This window comes from Schistocerca piceifrons, chromosome 1 (genome assembly GCF_021461385.2).
Source record: "Schistocerca piceifrons isolate TAMUIC-IGC-003096 chromosome 1, iqSchPice1.1, whole genome shotgun sequence".
NCBI classification, from domain to species: Eukaryota; Metazoa; Arthropoda; class Insecta; order Orthoptera; family Acrididae; genus Schistocerca; species Schistocerca piceifrons.
The window spans coordinates 570,422,226-570,446,402 of NC_060138.1; the positions used below are offsets into that span (position 1 = coordinate 570,422,226).

General features: G+C 45.0%; 1 protein-coding gene across 1 annotated transcript in view; it reads left to right on the top strand.

Annotated features, from left to right (window-relative positions):
* LOC124751981 (cytochrome P450 4V2-like) overlaps nt 1-23,977 on the top strand; it is a 46,272-nt gene extending 22,295 nt beyond the window's left edge. The window contains exons 3-4 of the mRNA XM_047248992.1: nt 23,570-23,838; nt 23,896-23,977. Of these exons, the coding sequence (XP_047104948.1) occupies nt 23,570-23,838; nt 23,896-23,977 (351 nt within the window). The remainder of the gene's footprint in view (nt 1-23,569; nt 23,839-23,895) is intronic.
* Nucleotides 23,978-24,177: the final 200 nt, after the last annotated feature.

Genomic DNA, 24,177 nt, shown 5'->3' on the forward strand with positions numbered 1-24,177 from the left:
GGATTTTTTGCTAGCGAGGCCGTAGCAAGTCATCTTGGATGGAGAGTCATCGACAGACGTAGAAGCAACTTTGGGTGTGCCCCAGGGAAGTGTGTTGGGACCCTTGCTGTTCCCCTTGTGAATTAATGACCTTGCAGTCAGTATTAATAGTAATCTCAGATTTTATTAGTCTGAGTAATGACAGGTTTCACAGATGCATTTAAACATTCTTCCTGCACTTCTTGCGTGAATGTAATCTGGTACAATGTGACGTACCCTTGCCATGTACTTCACTATGGTTTGCAGAGCATACATGTACATGTGGTTGTGGAAATCAGTCCATCAGCCCATCGCTCTCGAACTATGTCATAGTGGTCTAAGAAATAGTCCACGGACATGAGGATTCTATTGTGTCTCTCAGATGACATAGCCTGACATCTGCGACGTCACTGAGAAAGATGGGCCCACTCTGAATCCCAGGACCCATCAAACATCTGAGTTGCGGGCAGCTGTCAGGCTGTCGTGTCTGAGGTAGTACCCAAATACATTTGCTGTCTCGTAGAATCCACGCTACAGCAGGTGGGCTAATCGAACGAAAAAGTTTCCTACACTTGAAAGCCTTTCATTTCAGTTTTTGAACTAAGGTGATGTTTGGTTTGTGAGACGTTCAACTGCGCGGTCATCAGAGCCTGTACAAAGCCCCAAGTTTTAGCTAGTCCATTTTTTACACAATCCAGTCTAGCGACTGACCCGAATGATGTCGATGAAATGATGTGGACAACACGAACACCCAACTCGGCCGGGAATCGAATCCGGGACTCCGTGATCTAGAGGCAGCAACGCTAGCCCACGAGCTGCGGGCTTGAAGTAAGTTGAGTACATAATTGGTCGACTTCAGTGACAATGCCCATAAAATAGTCCCCTTTTTAAACAAAATTTTGACGTATGAAAGAAAAGTAACGCTGTCTGACTGCTATCTAACTGATGTACTTGGAAGTGGGAAAGACCTTAATTGCGCAAACAGTAATTTAAAAGGAGTTTGGAAATGTATTCAGATGAGTGCAAAATTACAATCACACACTTTAATCCCCTGACAAGATCTGCAAGTGTATTTGACTCTTACTTACAGAGAGGTTACATGCAATGAAGATGTAAAACCTCACTTTGTACATCCGTCACCTATTCACAACGAACAAGAAGTGGATTAACCACTCCGAACATATTCAGGATCAACAGAAATTCTCAATGTTCTCAGCAACAAAAATCTACTTTTTACTTGCTGTAAAATACATGTAGAGAATCTGAAAATACTTCTGCTGATGGCAACTTATCTGAAGAAGGATTTTGTCTAGTGAACTGTGCTTGCGTCAGCTACCGATTTACGTAAGAATACATGTACACAGGCAAGCGTCCCAGCTAAATACGTTAATTTTCAAAAATGACTGTGGGATCAAAATATTTGAGGAGCAGTTTAGAATAATTTCTTGTTATTATTCAATGAAGAAGTGAGAAGTTGCTGTAGGAAGGTTACATTTGTCCTCTGATGGAACACGTGGACAGAAATTCCATTAAGCATTTGTATTAGTACAAAAAGGAACCCCGTGTAATCTTAAACTCCCGTAGTAACAAGTGTGACATTGGTTACATGCACGGAAGAATAAATGAAATACCGATATTGATCCTTGAACATGGAACAAAGCCTTCCGCTTTGAATATTGGATTTAAACTCGCAAATACGGTACCTCTATAAAGCTGAAAACTCTGCGAATGAAATGTTACACCAATGCGCACGTGCTAGCCACAATCTCACCATAAATTCGTGTGAGTTCCAGCATATAAAAATGCCTTTGATGTGAAAAATCAGTCAAAGTCATCGAAATAATTCAGACATCGTCTTCATAATGCATCTAGCCCCAGCGTTCCCGGAAACAGAATAGTGCTTTACAATGTAATGAATACCCCTAGCTGCATACAGGCGTTAATATAAGTCAATGGGGATAGTTGAAAATGTGTGCCCCGACCGGGACTCTAACCCGGGATCTCCTGCTTACGTGGCAGACGCTCTATCCATCTGAGCTACCAAGGACACAGATGACAGTGCGACTGCAGGGACTTATCTCTGGCACGCCACCCGTGAGACCCACATTCTCAACTTATTGTCCCGCACTATATTCATAGTGCCCTGCCCATTATAGTCATTACTCGCACTTTTTGCCGATTCCCGTAAGAGTTCGGGCACTGTTTGTGCATCCATATATACAAGAGTCTTTGTCCGGACGTGTAACATGTCGCAGGTCAAACATGTCGCACTAACACCGAAGTGGTCAGATAGCTGCTCCTAAAAAGTATAGCGTATAGATGTACGTTCGCTGTGTAGCCAAAGAGTGTGGAATTTGTGACAGACGAAACCTTTGCATAGTGTTTCGTTATACCTCGTCAGCGACTAATATCTCGTGTAAAGTTGAACGACTGGAAAGACAGGATGAGATTTTCACTCTGCAGCGGAGTGTGCGCTGATATGAAACTTCGTGGCAGATTAAAACTGTGTGCCGGGACGAGACTCGACCTGGAAAGACGTTTTCTAATCGACAGCTTTCACACGTTACCAGGTGATTGCTCATAAGTGTACAGGGGTCGGACAAAAACATGGAAATACCGGGAAAAAGGCCACTCGAACATAAATGCAGATGGTAGCCAAGCTGCAGGTTGCGCTTTTGTCTTTGACCACGAAGAGCATCTGTGCAGCGTCCTCAGTACTATGCAAGTGTCAGTCGTGGTCAGAACAGTGTTCTGTGTAGCTGAGTGCGTAATGTCGGAGCTAAGTGAATTCAAACGTGGATAAATTGTCGGTGCTCATATGGTGGGTGCTTTCGTAACGAATGTGACCAAAGCGCTTGGTGATCCCAGAGGCACCGTATAGAAGATTTATACCGCAGAAAGGGAACCGGAAAAACACAATCCGCTCACGGCAAAGACGAAAATGCGTGTGGGGAGGTCGTGACAGACGGCATTGAAGAGGATTACGACGAAAAGTAAGCAAACGACAGCTGCAAAAGTCACTCCAGAACTGTATGACGCACTCTTGAATCCTGTAAGCACCAAACCAGCACGAAGGGAGCTCCATTATCAGGGAATTGCAGGGCGATCTGGAATTAGAAAATCACACATCAGTGATGCAAACGCTCTTCACAGCTAAATATAGTGCCGAAGCCATAAAGCTTGGACCCTGTAGCAATGGCAGATGTCATTTGGTCGGATGAGTCTTGTTTCACACTGTTTCCAACTTCTGGCCAAGCCCCAAGAGTGGAATATGGCGGGGATTAGCTTACGATTTGGGCAGCCATATCGTGGTATTCCGTGGGCCCTAAGGTTACTCTGCAAGATCGTGTTACTGCTGAGAGTTATCTGATTATTTTGACTCACCAGATCCATCGCTAGGTAGAACATTCTTTCCGGAATGGTGACGCTGTCCTCCAAAACGACAAGTGCGCTTGTTCACACAGCTCGCATTGCTTGGGACTGGATTTGTGAACACGAGGACAAACTGTTGCATCTCCTCTGTCCACCATAGTCACCGATCTCAACATTGTTGGGACAGTGTTCAAATGGCTCGGAGCACTATGGGACTCAACGTCTGAGGTCATTAGTCCCCTAGAACTTAGAACTGGTTAAACCTAACTAACCTAAGGACATCACACACATCCATGCCCGAGGCAGGATTCGAACCTGCGACCGTAGCGGTCTCGCGGTTCCAGACTGCAGCTGCTAGAACCGCACGGCCACTTCGGCCGGCTGGGACATTGTGTTCTACTTCGGAGAGAAGGGTGCATGATTGCCATCCACATCCATCACCGGTATCGTAACTTGCTACTATTTTGCAGGGGGAATGTTTTGAATGGCAACACCTTTCCTATACCGTGATAAACATGGTAATGTGTTGTGTTTGTGGAGTTTTCGTATTTGATTCATTCTCTGTTTATCACTCCAGGAAAAATGCAGTACATTTAAAACTCACACCTGTTTCCGGGGCAGGGTTCGATTGCACACCTTCCGCTTTACGAGGCACAGACTTTGCACCGAAACCGCTGAGACAGGCGCAGAGTCGAGTAGCGGCAAATGCAGTTGTTACGTGGACAACGTCACGTCTAGTTCATTTTCCGTGCACGCTAACTGCCAAGAAGTGAGTGTTTCCAGTTTTCTATTTCATCCACTGGATACCAATTTCGAAGACGTCCACTTCGGACAGGGAAATGAATCTTGCCGAAGGGGGTGAAAACGTCAGTGATGTAAGCTAGCGGTACACGCGAGCGGAAACTAGTTGCAGCGTTACGTCACAGTAGCTATCCGCGAGGCCCACGAGAAAGATAGGCCGCGGCGCGTACTTCACGAAGGTCGGCCTGAACTCGCTCGCTCGTTCAGCTCAGCAGACGAAATGCGTTCCTACACCTGTTAACTCGCAGTTGGACGTGCACGTACTAACGAGAATTACATCTTCTACTGGAATCTGCCATTATGAAGTCTGCCAACAAAATTTAATTTAAGATCAGTACTCGATGTAAATGGTATAACGGCTTGTTTTTAGCATTTAGTCTCTTACGCTTAACAGTCCTCATTTCATACAAGAAGTGGTGCCTTATGCAACTGATAATCATTTTGCCATGATTTTAATCTTATTGTACCCGCCGGCCGGTGTGGCCGTGCGGTTCGAGGCGCTTCATTCTGGAACCGCGTGACCGCTACCGTCGCAGGTTCGAATCCTACCTCGGGCATGGATGTGTGTGATGTCCTTAGGTTAGTTAGGTTTAAGTAGTTCTAAGTTATAGGGGACCGATGACCACAGATGTTAAGTACCATAGTTCTCAGAGCCATTTGAACCATTTTTTGTTGTACCCAGTACAACCGTAACAAATTGTAACTAGGCCTACGGAATTCCGATCATTATAGGACTAATAACAGTAAGACATCATAATAACGGATTACAGTAGAAAATGCAATTCTTGCTTGGACGTACACAGGCCGGCCGGTGTTGATCTAGGCGCTTCAGTCTACGACCGCTACGGTCGCAGGTTCGAATCCTGCCTCGGGCACGGATGTGTTTGATGTCCTTAGGTTAGTTAGGTTTAAGTAGTTCTAAGTTCTAGGGGACTGATGACCTCAGAAGTTTAGTCCCATAGTGCTCAGAGCCATTTGAACCATTTGTTATTTTTCTTTTGGTATTGTAATTATGAACATAAATGTTCCTTTTGAAGTGCAGTGGATTATTTACAGCAAAGTTCGTGAAGGGGAAAAATACTGTGAGGCAGCTATCAAAATACCTAACTCGTCAGACAGATGTCTACAGGATGACCGTGGCTGAGCACCAAGTGTTTTGAGCAAAGAACACTTCCTTCCTCAACGTCGTATTATCCCAGAACATTATTCCATAAACAGTATCGATAGAAAATACCCAAAGTACGTCAATTTACTTATTTGGCTATGTGTCATTTGCAATGATTCGAAGCGCAAATGTGGCTGCAGCAAGTTGTTGTTGCTGTTCTAAAATGTATTTTTCGAGTTTAAATTCTCATCGGTATAGACACTTAAAATTTTTGACACTTTTACCCAGGTTATTGTTTCTTGACCATGTGATACACTTATCATTGATGTAGTTTTTTTAAACTGAAAGTGAGACCATTCGCAAATAATCATTTATTAGTACTTTTAATTATTTACCATTTCTTATGTTGATGTATGTATGTGTGGACGGACTGCAATGCTAACATCATAAAAATGGCTCTGAGCACTATGGGACTTAACTTCTGAGGTCATCAGTCCCCTAGAACTTAGAACTTACGAAACCTAACCAACCTAAGAACATCACACACATCCATGCCCGAGGCAGGATTCGAACCTGCGACCGTAGCGGTCGCGCGGTTCTAGACTGTAGCGCTTATTGTGTATTATAATGACCGAATCATGGAAGGTTGCCAGAAGAAAAGAAAAAATAATCGAAGTATGAATATTGGCTGTAAGTCTTGTAACTTAGGTAGAGGCCGACAGTGCAGGCCACTTAAGTCGGTCTATTAAGAGGTCATACACTAATTTCACGCGCACCGATTGCGGATTGGAGGTAAAAAGCGACACAGTTACGTATCAACTGCAAGCAAACAGCACCAAACGTCGTATATAGTGGCCCTCAACTGCAAGCTAGGCAAAGTTAAAGAGTTCGGTAGAATTCGAGATTTCGAAAGATCCAGCGACAGCTGCCTCTGATAGACGAGCCTACGGCAGATACTACACCGAAGAGCCAAAGAAACTGGTATAGGCTTGCGTATTCAAGTACAGTGGTATGTAAACAGGCAGAACACGGCGCTGCGGTCGGCTACGCCTGTATAAGACAAGTGCCTTGCACAGTTGTTAGGTCGGTTACTGTTGCTACAATGGCAAGTTATCAAGATTTAAGTGAGTTTGAACGTGGTGTTACAGTCGGCGCACGAGCGATGGGACACTGCATCTCCGAAGTAGCGATAAAGTCGGGATTTGCCCTTACGACTATTTCACGAGTGTAGCGTGAATATCATGAATCCGTATTTCACGAATGTAGCGTGAATATCAGGAATCCGTATGTCGCTTACGTTGTAAGGAGTACTTGAGCTTAATGGTTTGGTTAGAACAATAGAATCTGGCGCTACGATGGTTCTTGGTCCGTAGTGCCATACATAACTACATATACCCGAATGTTAATCAAGTTATAGGCTTGGGTGCCCATTTGTTCGGCTCACTGATTGTAAGCCTTGTATACTTGCCGATGACGTGAACGAGTGTCTGTGCTCTTCTGCTCGTTCTTTGCTAACACGAGAAGAAGTAATGATAGACGGACCAGTAAGCCAACCCAGACTATCATTTCCGATTTCATCACCATATCTATCTCCTATCTCCTATCTATCTCTCCGAGTTATTCTGTGTTGTCTCCAACCACAGAGACCTGAAAAATCTCAGCTCGACCCTGCTGCTTTTTCACTTTGATCGTGTATTGTAAAATAGATAACCAAACAACGCGCTTCGTCTCTCATCCGAGCGTGAGTTTCTAAAGTAAATATGTCGCGACCCACATCGGGTTACGAGAATGTTATACGGAAGGAAGTTTACGTATATGAGAAACAATAGTGGATCTAAGACTGAGCCTTATGGAGTCCATAAGTGATTTCTTACCAGTCAGAAGAATCTCCCCTAGGGCCTTACAGTCTTTTCACAATCCATTGGGACACTGCATCTCCGAAGTTGCTATACCATGAATTCCACAAAACCTCAGTTTATCCAGGAGAATATTGTGTTTCACACAATCAAATACCTTATGTAGGTCACAAAATACCAAATGGAGCTATTTTGTTATTAATGCTTGAAAAATTTGCTGAGTGAATGTTTAAATGGTGCTCAGAGTTGAGCATACCTTCTGAAATTCTGTTATTTACCTAGGTTGTTATTATTGCTCAGGAGGAGTGAGATTGTATAACACATGACCTTCTCGATAATTTTGGAAAATTAAATCGGTAGTGAAACAAGTCAGTAGTTGCTGACATCTCTCCTGTCACATTCCTTATAGGTGGGTTTAACAAAGGCATATTTCAATCTCTCTGGAGAAATGTCTTGAGTCAGAAATTGAAAATTTGTGGTAAGGTCTTATGGGACCAAACTGCAGAGATCGTCGGTCCCTAAGCTTACACTCTACTTAAACTAACTTAAACTAGCTTACGCCAAGGACAACACAAACACCCATGCTCGAGGGAGGACTCGAACCTCCAACAGGGGGAGCCGCGCAAACCGTGACAAGATGCCGAAGACCGTGCGGCTACCCCGCGCGGCTCTTGAGTTAGAGACGCATCACCCATCACGTATTTCAGAAAGTCAGTGCTTATTATGCGGAAACTAGTCTTTAGTACTCTTTTGGAAACCCCAATCAAATGCAGAACCGCTCTTATTTTTGAGAGAATGTATAATTTTCTTAATTTCGGAAGGAGAAATGATAGAGACAATTATGTAACTGAATTTTGTGCAAGTTGCTTGTCCAACATACTCCAGATTTTTCGTTTGAACTGTTTGTCCCTATATTTTCTACAACACTTACGAAATAATTGTTAAACATATATGATACCTGTGACTGAGCATTTGTAGCCATTATATTTAAATTACAGTGATGTTATCCTGTTCTCTGACTTATTGCCCTGTCTCATGGTTTACTAGATTTGTATAGCCTTAAGTTTGTTTCGGAATTACTGATTTCCGACATTATGTGCATGTTCCTTGATTTTTAATAACTTTTCTCAGTAGTTTTGAACAGTTTTTGTAGAGAGCGACTACTACAGGATCCTTACTTTTTCTTGCCAGTAGAGACAACATCCTTTTCCTTTCACAATCTACTTTAATCCCTCTATTGACCCATGTTTTTCGAGATGAATATTTAATGCCCTTTCTGATTACCTTATGTGGAAAGCTATTTTCGAATAAATATATGAATTTATCATAGAATACATTAAATTTTATGTTAGTTTTTGATTCATTATAAATTTCATCCAAGCTCATCTCTTCTTAACTATTCTTAAAAATGTTTTCTAGAATCACTAATTATTCTTACTCCTACTGAGGAAAATCTACACTGTAAGCACTATCACATTTATGCTAACTGTGCATCATAATCAGAAAGAACATTTATTACGGGGTGTACAGTTATTTTCTTGTTTTGAGCTTATCATTAAGGGTCCTACGGTCTTTATCCAAAAGTTTTGAAAAGTAAATTATTGAGATCTAATTGTAGAAGCCAAGTAAGATTTCAAGATCATTTTTCCTATCAGAATTCTTTAGAAAATCTACATTGAAATCACAACAGACTATCAGTTACTTGCTGCTGTCTGACAGATAGCATGGTAAGGACTCCATACTCCTCATATACAGTTCAAAAATTTCCAGTGGCGATTTGCACACAATTAAAATTAAAAGGGAACTATTTTTCAGCACTAATTCAAAATCACACACCTCTACGTGCTAATGGCTACAAAATCTGCTTGTTCAGTCTTTTATAATTTGTGTTGTGTCTTAATATATGTAACAACTCCTCCTTTTCCCATGTTAGTTCTACATTAATAAGATGTTAGAGTGCAGTCTTTTATATGTAAATTCCCTAATTCTGTGGCTCTGTACTGTTGAGATAGACTCAAGATGTACGTCTTTTCAGAGCTCTCTGAATTTTACAAACTAACAAGGTCTTTTACCTTGTTACTCTAGCCTCTCATATTCCGATGAAATAAGCTAACCTGATTTTCCTGCGCATTCCTAAGCATTTTGTGGGGCTCTTCTGCTGTTTTATCTTTTTTCACAACGTTGTGCCTGACTTCTGACTCTAATGTAGAAGAAGATACGCCCCTGTCACCACTAACCACAGGGACTTACTTTGCGTGACGGTGGCCCCCATACTATTTCTGTAAGAAGTTCAGCCAACGTATCTTTCCCCCGCTTTTTCAGGTTTATGTCATGTCTAGTATAGTCCCATCTCTTAACTGAAGCGACAGGCACAGCAGCCATAGGAGATTTCATTTCAGTTAGCAGTAGGCTGCTCAGCTCTGTCTTCACACAGTTCACAGTAGCGTTAATTCAGGGCTGGTCGTGGCGCTGTAGGACCTCCCCAAAACTCACACTTTTGAGTGAAGTTGCTACTCCTGTTCCACCCACGTCACCCCTAATACTGTAGTTTCTCTCTTTAGCCAGGCTGTTTCCTGCTCCATCTATTAGAATGGTCTCATCTTCTTTATCAAAGTCCTTAAACAAACGTAATTTGTTGTCACTCACACTTTTAATGTACCACAGTTGCCTAGGATTTAACGATATCAGTAGCATACATAAAAAGTTTTAATGTGATAGTAACTTGGCAACATTAATGCTTAGCATGTCTCTTTTGGATAGCTTACAACTATGATACTTTACATGAAACAAAATCGTAGTGTGCATTCACCGCTGTCAGTATTTCACTTAGCATTACGACTGTGATGACAGACCTGCAGTCTACGCTTATGTGTGCGTGTAAATGAGCGAAATAATGTTTCTCTCAAACGTCAGGGAAGTCAGTGTCCGTTATTTTCTTCTCTAAATGGAGACAGGGTCACTTTAAAGCCCAAGTGACACAAGCGGCCACTTGGGGCGCAAAGATGAGAGGGAGCGTCAGAGAGGCTCAAGTGCAAAATTTGCATGCAGGGTGAATCATTATTACTAGCGAACACTGACGCTGGTGAAAGTATACGATAACAGAAGCGATAACATTCTAGTAAACAAGCAGACGAAAACATATCTTTTGCGAGATAACTGTGAATGTTTGGCAAAGAACTGGCAAAGACTTTAGTATCAAATATATTTCGGGTTATTAAACATGTATTTGGTACGTATGCTTTTCGATTCTGTTCCCACCTAAATGGGCTCGAATTTCACCCATACTCTTACTTACACACATTTAATGGTGAGTTTTCTCCACATATAACATAGAACATACGCAGTTATAGAGTGCCTTACGTTAAATGGTATGATATTTTTGTGATTGTGTCCCACTTATTCCGATGGAACATCAATTACTTTGTAAGTTATTAACTAAAAAATTACATATGCTTTATATTTTAATAGGTCACGCTCAGATTAATAGGTAATACATTTTCATTAAAAGTAGAACAATAAAAAGCCTAGATTTTTCTGCTTTTATAAAAAGCTTTCAAAGACATCACGAATTACCTTAATAGAAATTAATTGTTTCTTCTTTTAATATTCAGCAGCAGTTTCAAAATTATATTTTTGTTACATAGGAATGTCTCCGTGGTACTTGTTTTACAAGGAAAAAAACCGCTTTTCACGATAACTACCTTCAGATTTATTTTCAAAGTTCTTATCAAGAGGCCGAGGACAGGCAGAGAATTGCCAAATTATATGTCGCTTGTATGGAAAAATGATCTCGAATACGCCCTGAGTGGAGGGTATTTTCATTACTGTTCTGTGGCTTGCCACTTCTACCTGTGGACTCGCGAATGATGTCCAATCTTTTGGTGGCAGCAAGTAAGGTCCACCTTTACCTTCGCTGGAACGCTCTTCGCAGCGTGTCAGACCGCCAGTCTGTCCACGTGGGGCAGCCCTCACACGACTCACTCTTTATTCTACGACGTGCATTCAAGTTCTAAGGCCTCCGATTTTTTTTCTCCGGACTGGAAAGAGATACAAATATGCGAATTGTTTTAAAATGAGGCCGCGTTCATTGTCAATACGTCCCAGAGATGGCAGCACCGTACGGCAGATGGAATTTTACCGCCAGCGGCGAGAATGAGAACTGTATTAAATACTTAAAATGGCGACGTTTCCCTTACTTGAACAGCATGCAATCATTCGTTTTCTGAATTTGCGTGGTGTGAAACCAATTGAAATTCATCGACAGTTGAAGGAGACATGTGGTGATGGAGTTGTGGATGTGTCGAAAGTGCGTTCGTGGGTGCGACAGTTTAATGAAAGCAGAACATCGTGTGACAACAAACCGAAACAACCTCGGGCTCGCACAAGCCGGTCTGACGACATGATCGAGAAAGTGGAGAGAATTGTTTTGGGGGATCGCCGAATGACTGTTGAACAGATCGCCTCCAGAGTTGGCATTTCTGTGGGTTCTGTGCACACAATCCTGCATGACGACCTGAAAATGCGAAAAGTGTCATCCAGGTGGGTGCCACGAATGCTGACGGATGACCACATGGCTACCCGTGTGGCATGTTGCCAAGCAATGTTGACGCGCAACGACAGCATGAATAGGACTTTCTTTTCATCGGTTGTGACAATGGATGAGACGTGGATGCGATTTTTCAATCCAGAAACAAAGCGCCAGTCAGCTCAATGGAAGCACACAGATTCACCGCCACCAAAAAAATTTCGGGTAACTGCCAGTGCTGAAAAAATGATGGTGTCCACGTCCTGGGACAGCGAGGGCGTAATCCTTACCCATTGCGTTCCAAAGGGCACTACGGTAACAGGTGCATCCTACGAAAATGTTTTGAAGAACAAATTCCTTCCTGCACTGCAACAAAAATGTCCGGGAAGGGCTTTGCGTGTGCTGTTTCACCAAGACAACGCACCCGCACATTGAGCTAACGTTACGCAACAGTTTCTTCGTGATAACAACTTTGAAGTGATTCCTCATGCTCCCTACTCACCTGACCTGGCTCCTAGTGACTTTTGGCTTTTTCCAACAATGAAAGACACTCTCCGTGGCCGCACATTCACCAGCCGTGCTGCTATTGCCTCAGCAATTTTCCAGTGGTCAAAACAGACTCCTATAAGAAGCCTTCGCCACTGCCATGGAATCATGGCGTCAGCGTTGTGAAAAATGTGTACGTCTGCAGGGCGATTACGTCGAGAAGTAACGCCAGTTTCATCGATTTCGGGTGAGTAGCTAATTAGAAAAAAAATCGGAGGCCTTAGAACTTGAATGCATCTCGTACTTTATTCCCTGAAAGTTAGTCGAGAAATTTGAAGACCGATATACAACGCCAGAAAAAATTACAACACCCTCAAGGACTGTGTTCAGCGGTACCAGGGTGCATACTTGAGGGGATGTAGCGTTAGTGATTTATTTGTCATCTTCGATCAGATGGCGCTTTGGAGTTCTGCCTGTGCTCCCTCTGTTGCGATGCTGCAAGCAGTAACTATGTTGAGCTCAGAGGTGCACACTGTGTGCAACATTCGTTCTAGGGTACAACCCTGCCAATCAATGTGTACGGACTCTTATTGAAAGGCTTCATTCATATGAACAGGGACACATTATGGGCTTGCGGAAAGCTCAGTGGACATATTGCCGTGTTGCTGCACGTGTTGGGCGCAATCTATCTGTGGTATGTCGTTGCTTTCACTGGTGGTATGTGGAACGTTCTACACCTGTAGGCCAGATTCTGGACGCCTACGTACAATGAAGCGCCAAAGAAACTGGTGCAGGCATGCGTTTTCAAAGACGGAGATATGTAAACAGGCAGAATACGGCAACGCCTGTGCAAGACACCAGGCGTCTAGCACAATTGTTACATCGGTTACTGCTGCTACAATGGCAGGTTATCAAGACTTAAGTGAGTTTGAACGTGGTGTTATATTCGTCGCATGAAGGAAGGGACACAGCATCTCCGAGGTAGCGATGAAGTGGGGATATTCCCGTACGACCATTTCACGATTGTACCGTGAATGTCAGGAATCCGGTAAAGCATCAAATCTCCGACATCGCTGTTGCCGAAAAAATATACTGCAAGAACAGAACCAACGACGACTGAAGAGAATCGTTCAATGTGACAGAAGTGCAACACTTCTGCGAATTGCTGAAGATTTAAATGTTGGGTCATCAACAAGTGTCAGCGTGGGAACCATTCAACGATGCATCATCGGAGCCGAAGGCCAACTCATGTACCCTTTATGACTGCACGACACGAGGCTTTACGCCTCGCCTGGGCCCGTCAACACCGACGTTGGACTGTTGATGACTGGTAACATCTTGCCTGTTCGGACAAGTCACATGTCATATTGTATTGAGCGGATGGACGTGTACGGCTATTGAGACAACCTCATGAATTCATGGACCTTGCATGTCAGCAGGGGCCTGTTCAAGCTGATGGAGGCCCTGTAATGGTTTGGGGCTTGTGCAGATGGAGTGATGTGGGACGCCTGATACGTGTAGACACGAATCTGACAGGTCACACGTACGTAAGCATCCTGACTGATCACTTGCATCCATTCGTGTCCATTGTGCATTCTGACGGACTTGGGCAATTCCATCAGGACAATGTGACACCCCACATGTTCCTAATTGCTACAGAGTGGGTTCAGGAACACTCTTGTGAGTTTAAACACTTCCGTTGGCCACCAAACTCCTTAGACATGAACATTATTGAAAATGAAACTTCCTGGCAGATTAAAACTGTGTGCCCGACCGAGACTCGAACTCGGGACCTTTGCCTTTCGCTGGCAAGTGCTCTACCAACTGAGCTACCGAAGCACGACTCACGCCCGGTACTCACAGCTTTACTTCTGCCAGTACCTCGTCTCCTACCTTCCAAACTTTACAGAAGCTCTCCTGCGAACCTTGCAGAACTAGCACTCCTGAAAGAAAGGATATTGCGGAGACATGGCTTAGCCACAGCCTGTGGGATGTTTCCAGAATGAGATTTTCACTCTGCAGCGGAGTGTGCGCTGATATGAAACTTCCTGGCAGATTAAAACTGTGTGCCCGACCGAGACTCGAACTCGGGACCTTTGCCTTTCGCGGGCAAGTGCTCTACCAACTGAGCTACCGAAGCACGACTCACGCCCCGTACTCACAGCTTTACTTCTGCCAGTACCTCGTCTCCTACCTTCCAAACTTTACAGAAGCTCTCCTGCGAACCTTGCAGAACTAGCACTCCTGAAAGAAAGGATATTGCGGAGACATGGCTTAGCCACAGCCTGTGGGATGTTTCCAGAATGAGATTTTCACTCTGCAGCGGAGTGTGCGCTGATATGAAACTTCCTGGCAGATTAAAACTGTGTGCCCGACCGAGACTCGAACTCGGGACCTTTGCCTTTCGCGGGCAAGTGCTCTACCAACTGAGCTACCAAAGCACGACTCACGCCCGGTACTCACAGCTTTACTTCTGCCAGTACCTCGTCTCCTACCTTCCAAACTTTACAGAAGCTCTCCTGGCAGAAGTAAAGCTGTGAGTACCGGGCGTGAGTCGTGCTTCGGTAGCTCAGTTGGTAGAGCACTTGCCCGCGAAAGGCAAAGGTCCCGAGTTCGAGTCTCGGTCGGGCACACAGTTTTAATCTGCCAGGAAGTTTCATATCAGCGCACACTCCGCTGCAGAGTGAAAATCTCATTCTGGATTATTGAAAATATCTGGGATGCTTGCAACATGCTGTTCAGAGGAGATCCTGTGTCCCGAGTGTGAACTCGTAAGGGACCAAACTGCTGAGGTCATCGGTTCCTAGACTTATACACTACTTACACTAACTTAAACTAACTTATGCTAAGAACAACACACACACCCATGCCCGAGGGAGGACTTGAAACTCCGGCGGGAAGGGCCGCGCAATCCGTGACATCGCGCCTCAAACCGCGAGTCACTCTGCGCGTGGCTCAAAGGAGATGTCCACCCCGAGACAGCCCTGCAGGATTCATGGTGTCACGTGTTGCGGCATTTCGGCGTGCTTTAGGGGGGCCCTGCACAATATTAGGCAGGTGTAGCAGTTTCTCTGGCTCTTCAGTGTATAAAGTCTCCATACTCTTCGTTTAGTTCCATCGAAAACTGTAGCAAGTGACAGTGGAATAATGCTTGCGCTTCAGAAATTTCACCATCCATACCACCAATGTCTTCAGTACTTCAGGCGTGCAAATACAGCACGAACTGCTTCTTTATGTATAGACAATGAATTTCGTCTGAGGATCGTTGTAATTTTTTGCTCTTTGATTGCCAACCACGTCTTCAAATTCTTTCTCCATGGTATTGTAACGTCGCTTCATAATAAATGTGCAGTACTCGTCTTTTATGCGGCTGCTTAATATACAGAGTGGTGCACGATAAGTCACTCGATTGAATTTTGGATCTACAGGTGTACTACTGGGGCAAGAGCTTTGAAATTGTGCGCTCAACTTCGTGAAGTTCATCGAAATTACGCCAGATGTCGTTGAGAGTTCATCGCTTCCGTTGTGAGGCCGTCATTTCAGTTTGGCGCGATGGCGCACAAAGGACGGTTGACCGTCGCAGAAAAGACGAAGATTGTGTTACTGTTCGCGGCGACTAACAGCGTTACATTGACACAGAGAAGGTTTCGTGCTCATTTCGGCACACAGTGGGCTCCCAGCCCACAGACAATACGCAGATTACATCAAAAATTTGAAGGTGTCAGCGGCCACATGCTCGTACTGTAGTTCGCCGCCAAACATTGAAGCAGTTCGAGTGGCTTTGACTCGTAGTCCGAGTAAATCAGCAAGAAGAGTCGGTGCCGAGTTGGGAATTACACGCCAATCTGTACAAAGAATTATTCAATCCGACCTTCGCTTATATCCTTACAAGATGACTGTGGCGCATAAGCTCGCTGCGAAAGATAAGGAGCGGAGACCGCAGTTTCCAAGGTGGGCAATCGATCAAAACCAAGAGGCAGCGCTATACAGCACAAGATTCTCTGATGAAGCTTATTTTTACGTAAACGGTGTTGTAAAGAAACAGAATGTTCGATTCTGGGCACGTGAACCTCCACAAATAATCCACACAGGGAGAAAATGTGCGTTTGGGTCGCGATGTCAAGCCATGGAATCATCGGTCTGTCCTTCTTCGATGATACAGTAACCAGTGTACGCTATTTACACATGCTGCAAAACCATTACTTTCCTCAACTCATGGCCTCATGTCTTCCATTGCAGACACGATGTTTCATGCAGGATGGAACACGCCCCCATACTGACAACGTTGTGCTTAATTTCCTACACGAAAGACTTGATCTTAGGGAATTGTCAAACAGATTTCCAGAACAGTATGCTGGAGGAGGGATGGCCTCTCCACAGCCCGGACATTAACCTATGTGACTTCAGCCTTTGGAGGTTCCTTAAAGAGAAGGTGTACCACAGGGAACCCGAAAATGCAGTGCAACCTAGGGCCATCATTGTGGAGTTATGCCGCGCCATTACAGAAGATTTGTGTCGGAGAGTCGTCACAAACGCACGTGAAAGACTTGAAAACGTTGTAAACCAAAACGGAAGTCATATTGAACAAGTGATTCATTAGGTTACATTTCCAAGCTGTATTCTTTACTTCTACATCAATGAATTACAAATCTTGTCAACATGAAACAAATCAGGTGACTTGTCGTGCGCCACCCTGTATATTGAGAATTCTCATCCGTCTCTTCTGCCATTCCCATTCGTTTCTAAAGATTTGTAACAATAGATCGCTAGACCACCTCTTTTTCTGCAAACAGCCACTGGAACTGTACATTTTCTTCATATTACGAACAAATAGCGAAGAGTAAACAGCGCTGACACCACGATTCTGCCGACACGAAGAGAGTTGTGCCGACTGGAAAGTGCCACACCGCAATACTCAGTAAAATTTCGCGCTGTCCCGGGTACTTCCAAAGAGGACAGTGTCAACCGTAGCCCGCATGCGGCCTGCACACGACACACCCGTGGAGTTTCGCACGCCTTGGCCGGCCGTGAAGTTAGTTTACGGAGGTAAAAATGTACTTTGTAAACTTTGCGTATTGTTTTTTTCTCACATATTACTGTGAATGAAATGTAGATAAGATATCGAAATTTTATTCATAATTGAGAGCAGAACGGTATCTGATTTCGGTCTCGAGTTATTGGTTTTTATCTACGGTGGATGGTCTCGTGCGACGTGCCCATTTCCGTCCTTGCGCATCGGGAATCATGTGGTCTTACCAGTCGTCATATTCCATAAACAGTTAAAGAGATATTTAGCAAATTATAGCACAGGAAGAGACACGTAAGTTATGTGATAAACACTTGTCCGCAGCAGTCAGAGGGTCGGCGGGAAGGGACACATAAAAATACCGGTAGCGCTTAGGTTCTCTATTGATCTATGGGTGAGTGTGAATGATTTCCGAGCAGTGGTTCACGAATGAGTGCCATAGCCAAATGGTCTACCGGCTACCCTCTGTAATAAAATAAAATCAGTGAACGGATCAACGAAAAGCCTGGCGAACGAGCCGGCCACGATGCAGCTCCTCGGCGTCCAATCCAACGATTCGGTTATTGTCTCTGCAGCTCATTTCTAGTTATCAGCGAAAAATGTGCCCGACGCCCGTCGTGTTGACACCACATTCTGTTCCTTGTTCCTAAAGGTATTTCTTTCAATAACATACGTAATGTTTCTTGCAGGAATATCATGTACTTCTTACCATTATGATTTCCTTCGATGAAATAGGGGCCTATAATTCTGTCCTCCAGAATCCTACACCATACATTCACCGATCACGGTTTTTGGTGTGCAACTTGCCACAGCCAATATGGATTTTCAGTTGCCCAATAATGCATGTTATGCAAATTAACATTTCCATGGTTCGTGAATGTAGTCTCGTCAGTAAATAAAAATCGAATTAATAAATGTGTCATCCCTCTGAATCTGAACCTGAGCCCACCGGCAGAATTCAATGCGAAGCATACAATTCGTAGCAGTTAATTCTTGGTGGAGACTGATATGGTAAGGATAATATTTATAGTGATGCAGAACACGAACAACACTAATCTGGCTCATGCCAGATTCCCTTGTGATTTGACACTAATATAAGGATCTCGAAACACAGTGGCAAGAGGACCAATTTCCGTTTCCTCGTTAGTAACTTTCATTTGCCGGATATGTTTCCGATACATTAAAGATCCAGTTGTTCTCAATTTATCATACACATATTTAAATGTACGTCGTGTAGGGTGAGTACGTTAAGGATAAATTTCAGGGTATAAGTCTCTAGCTCTCACTGAATTTAGTTGGCATTCTCTGTAAATGAGAAGCATATCGACTTGTTCTTCAAAGAAATACATCATTCACATTCGCTTGATTCGACGGTACTAGTCTTACCGTTCCTATTAGTGTTGTATTGCGCAACCGTAGAATGGTGTTTACATGTCAATGGCACGTTAAATGGTTACACTGTATTCGGCGAATATTTACTATTTGCTCGATATACGAGAGAGAATTATCGGAGCATGTGCGTCGATAAATGCCGAAGTGATAAGGAATACTACTCAATCCGTGGTAAGAAGATTGCAGGACTGCATTGATACCAATTGGCCATCACTTCGAACACCTTCTGTACACGGACGTTCATGCCACATTTCTGACCTTCGTTGACCTTCAAAGATCTGACTGTTACACATCATTGGATTCTTCTCCGCTGGCCGAGGTGGCCGAGCGGTTCTAGGCGCTACCGTCTGGAACCGCGCGACCGCTACGGTCGCAGGTTCGAATCCTGCCTCGGGCATGGATGTATGTGATGTCCTTAGGTTAGTTAGGTTTAAGTAGTTCTAAGTTCTAGGGGATTGATGACCTCAGAAGTTAAGTCCCATAGTGCTCAGAGCCATTTGAAACATTTGATTCTTCTCGACAGCTGCTATCAGACAATATGTACCAAACTATAGCATCCCATTTAGAAAAACAAAGTTTACCTTCTTATCTCTGACGCGACCCAACCTAGCAACAAAAAACGAACTTCATATTATGGCCCTCGCTGTCCCATGCAACATTTGTCCCACAAACGTTTCAGCTACTATCATTCTTTCGGAGTTATTGTAGGTGGCAATAGTTTGTGACTCACCATGTGTAAGTATTAAATTCAATTTAGTTATGATTACTGCACCTGTAAGTCAAACGGCTGTAGGCCATCACATTGTACCAGAATGGGAAAATTTTGAACTCACCGCCACTGTGCAAGATTTGATTTGATTGATTTGATTCTAACAGGAGAGTTAAAACAGCTTAGGGCTAACCCGCCACTGCCCGTGCCGAAACTAGGCTTACTGTGCGGTATCACTCCCTGTATATCTAGTAAAGCCAACCAGTGCCCTTAAATAGTGCAAGGAGTCCCTCTACCAGTTTTTTATTACACACAATTTCTTCAGGTCTAGTTGTCCCGAAGATTCTGTATCTTTTACTCTCCAATGCCATGCATTCAAAGATTAGATGTGCTGCAGTTCCTTTACCATCATCACAGATCCTACATTTAGGGTCCTCTTCCATTATACCCATTTTGTGTAGGTGTTTTTTGAAATTTCCATGGCCGGTCATCAGTCCAGTCATGAATTTAATCTCTTTCCTGTTCAATCCCAGGATTACAGAGTTTCTTTTAAAACGTGGCTTGGGCATCATTACCTTACCATGTTTTTGTTTATGGAACTTGGTCCAATATCCTACGTGCTGTTTCCTAAGCCAGTTACGTAGATCTAATGTGATCATAGCCTTGGTGATTGCCAAGACAGGTTCCGGTCCAATAAATGGAGTTGTGCCCCCATCCCAGCCAATCTATCGGCTTGCTCATTGCCATAGATCCCTGAAAGGCCAGGGACCCACACTAGGTACACCCTATTGCTTCCCCCTAGCTCCACCAGAGCCCTGTGGCAATCTGCAACAATCTTAGATCGTGTTGCAGGAGCTGCCAATTATTTCAGGGCTGGCTGGCTGTCTGAATAGATGTAGATGCTACGATCATTGTAGCACCTACTCATATTGTCCTCCACACATGCCCTAATTGCAGTAATTTCGGCTTGGAATACAGAGGTCAGTTTCCCTAGAGAGATACTACTCTCCAGTCTTGGCTGAACCCCGTACAACCCTGCCCCAACGCCTTGATCTGTTTTCGACCCATCGGTGAACCAAACGATGTCCCCCGTACGGTGTCGAACTGTTTTCTCCCACTGCTCCTTACTTCCAATTATTTGTTGTAAGGCTTGTCGAAGCACTTCGGAGTTATTATATAGTCAGCGGGCATTTCCCCAGCCATACCTATATTTACCTCACTCACTATGTTAGTGTGTGATTCTAGATATCCAAATGAGACCCAGTTTTGGCCAGTTTTAAGTCTGTATGCCCCAGCTGCTACCTCCATCTTAACCTAAAGGTGAAGTGGAGTATATCCAGCATGGCTTGCATTCCAGCGGTTGGTGTGCTGCCAATTCCGCCAGTTATGGCTAAGCAGGCCAATCTCTGCACCTTAGCAAGCTCTTTAGCAGCAACCCGCTGTTCTACCTTCTTCCACCACGCTACAGCCCTATAGAAAATCCTAGGTCTAACCACTGTGGTGTATATCCAGTGCATACCCCTGGGGATTAGGCCCCAGTTTTTGCCACAAGCCCTCCTATTACTCACTAAAGTCTTGAAAGTCTCTTCGGGTTTGCTGCCGGATCCTAAAATCAACTTGACTCGATATTTCGGCGATCCAACTGGTTGCCATCTTCAAGAAAATGATGCTTCTGCTGACGAGTCCCGCTGAGAACTGACGCCAGGTTGCAAATCGACGTCCTATATAGGCCACCGTTCAGTACAAGGCGCATGCGCCGCCCATCAGGGTTTCTGCCTTCTAAGACAGGGAGGTGGCGCCGCCCTTAGTGAAACACTGCTGGCAACGATATATCGCAATCAAGGCCGCACCGAAGAACGTTCAGTTTTGATGCGAGATAATACAGGATTCCACATCTTGCTAAGAGGAAACCCATTGTCTCTGTTGATTAAATTATCAGCCAACCTAATTTCAATCGCACCTTTATAGACACTGTTCCAAAAACCGGAAATGTTGGCAACTACGACAGTTTCATCAAATTTCATACTGTGTCCCTCATTTAGGCAGTGTTCTGAAGAGGAACATAGATCTGTGGCCTTTCTTCCTTATGCTGGAGGCTTATTGTTTAACATTGGACGAATTTTAAGGAATTTTAACATTAAGAGTGTGTTCCGTCCACCGTCTAAGATTAGGGCTCTGCTCGGCTCTGTGAAAGATGATTTGGGGCTTAGGAAACCCGCTGTGTACAAAATTCCGTGTCAGTGTGGGAAAGCTTACATTGGCTGCTCGATTCGCACAGTGCATGACAGGTGTGTGGAACATCGCCGTCATACGAGGCTACAACAGCTGGAAAAATCGGCGGTAGCAGAACACTGCCTAATTGAGGGTGTCTACAGGGTGTGGTAGATAAGTAATGAGACTCAGTCTAGAAAAACAAATTTATTGATCCAATTTGTACAAAACGTTAATATTCTTCAAAGTACTCGCCTTGGGCGTCGACACAACGTTGCCAGCGCGTTTTCCAAGCTTCATAGGCCCCACTGTAGTCCGTTTGAGTTATCCCAGTTAGTGCCTTCGTGACAGCACGTTGGATGTTCGGAATATCGTCGAAACGATGACCCTTCAGGCATCTTTTGACCTTCGGAAATAGGAAGAAATCAGGAGGACTCAAGTCAGGGCTGTATGGTGGCTGTGGCAAAACTTCAACTCCAATTCGGGTCAAATAGGAGGTCACGAGGAACGCTGTGTGCGCCGGAGCGTTGTCGTGGTGGAGACGCCAGCGTTGAGCAAGGTCCTGTCGCTTCCGTTTGACGGCTCTGTGCAATCGCTGAAGGACTTCTTTGTAGAATTCGGCATTGACAGTCTTCCCCTGAGGGACAAACTCTTTGTGAATTAACCCCCGCTTGTCGAAAAACACAATCAGCATTGTCTTGATGCGGGACTTTGACATTCTTGCTTTCTTCGGCCGCGGGGATGCCGGTGTGTGCCACTCTGAGCTCTGGGCTATCGTCTCTGGGTGTCGTACTGGAATATCCACGATTCGTCGCCCGTTACTACGTTGTCTAAAAAGTGTGGATTATTTTCCAAATCATTCAACATCTCATGGCAAACGTCCACTCGTTGTTGCTTTTGTTCGGCGGTGAGCACTCGGGGAACCAATTTTGCGCAAACTTTCCTCATCATCAAATCTTGCATAACAATTTGGTGAACCGTAAATTTATTCACGGAGACCTCATCGGCGATCATTTTGAGACTTAAACGACGGTCAGAGTCCAGGAGTTCTTTCACTTTGGCCACCGTTTCATCCACACGACTCGTTGAAGGGCGTCCAGATCGTTCCATGTCTTCAATGGATTCCCTCCCGTTTTTAAATTCATTAAACCACCGGAACACTTGAGCTCTTGATAGGGAGTCTTCTTTGTAGGCCTCCGTAATCATAGCAAAAGTTTCCGAAGCAGTTTTGCCCAAGCGAAAGCAAAATTTGATTGCATACCGCTGTTCTATCGAGCGATCCATCTTCAGCGTTTTCACAAGTGTCACGGGCACACAAACAACGTAATACGCGAAGCTCGACCCTCACTGCTCCAGAGCTCCGACGCGACTGCGAACCGGTTCTATTGTTAGCTCAGATCTCCCACCACGTGACGTACAGGTGGAGACCGCCCTGCGAGCGACTAGGGCGCCGCGCGGCGACCAGTCTCATTACTTATCTACCACACCCTGTATAAAGATGCGATTGAAATTAAGTTGGCTGACAATTTAATCAACAGAGACAATGGGTTTCCTCTTAGCAAGATGTGGAATCCTGTATTATCTCGCATCAAAACTGAACGTTCTTCGGTGTGGCCTTGATTGCGATATATCGTTGCCAGCAGTGTTTCACTAAGGGCGGCGCCACCTCCCTGTTTTGGAAGGCAGAAATCGTGATGGGCGGCGCATGCGCCGTGTACTGAACGGTGGCCTATATAGGACGTCGATTTGCAACCTGGCGTCAGTTCTCAGCGGGACTCATCAGCAGAAGCAGCATTCTCCTGAAGATGGCGACCAGTTGGATCGCCGAAATATCGAGTCAAGTTGATTTTAGGAACCAGCAGCAAACCCGAAGAGACTTTCAAGACTTATTACGCCGGGAAAGTCTACGTAATCACTCTCACTAAAGTGCTTTTTGCCTTGAAGCAGATACTCTTAATATGAGGGGTCCAAGTTAGCTTCTCATCCAAGGTTACCCCTAGATATTTCACTGTCCCCTTCACAGGTAGAGTCACTGTGCAAGACTGAGAGTCTGTGTGTGTGCTTGCAGGAGACGATGCGCCTGTTCCCGGTGATCTTCGCGCTGCCGCGGGCGCTGGACGAGGAGGTGCGGCTGTCGGGCGGCCGGTTCCTGGCGCCCCGCGGCAGCTCTGTGGTGGTGGTGCCCTACCTGACGCATCGGCTCGCCCGCCACTTCCCGCGACCGCACCACTTCGACCCGGACCGCTTCCTCGGCGCCGAGCGCCACCCTTACAGCTACGTGCCGTTCGGCGCGGGCCGCCGCAACTGCCCCGGAGGCCGCTACGCGCTGCTGCTGATGTCTGCGCTGCTCGCCACGCTGCTGCGGCGCTTCCAGGTGCTGCCGGTATCCTCCAGGCAGGAGCTGGAGCGCATCTCCATCTCGGTAGTGCAGCGCCCGCTGCGCGCCGTGCGTCTCAGATTCTTGCCCAGGACCTGAGTGACTCCCCCTCCTGTGCTCGAGGCTCGGATCTCCCGAGACTGTGAGGCTGAGCGACCACGACTGCACACGGCCGACTAAATCCCGAGACATATAGCTGCCCTCGCACGCGTCCATTGCAACCCAACAAACCGCCATCCGGTCTCCTCCTACCGTCCCATCAGCCTTACCTTGCTCTTCAACAGGGTCCTGGAATCCAT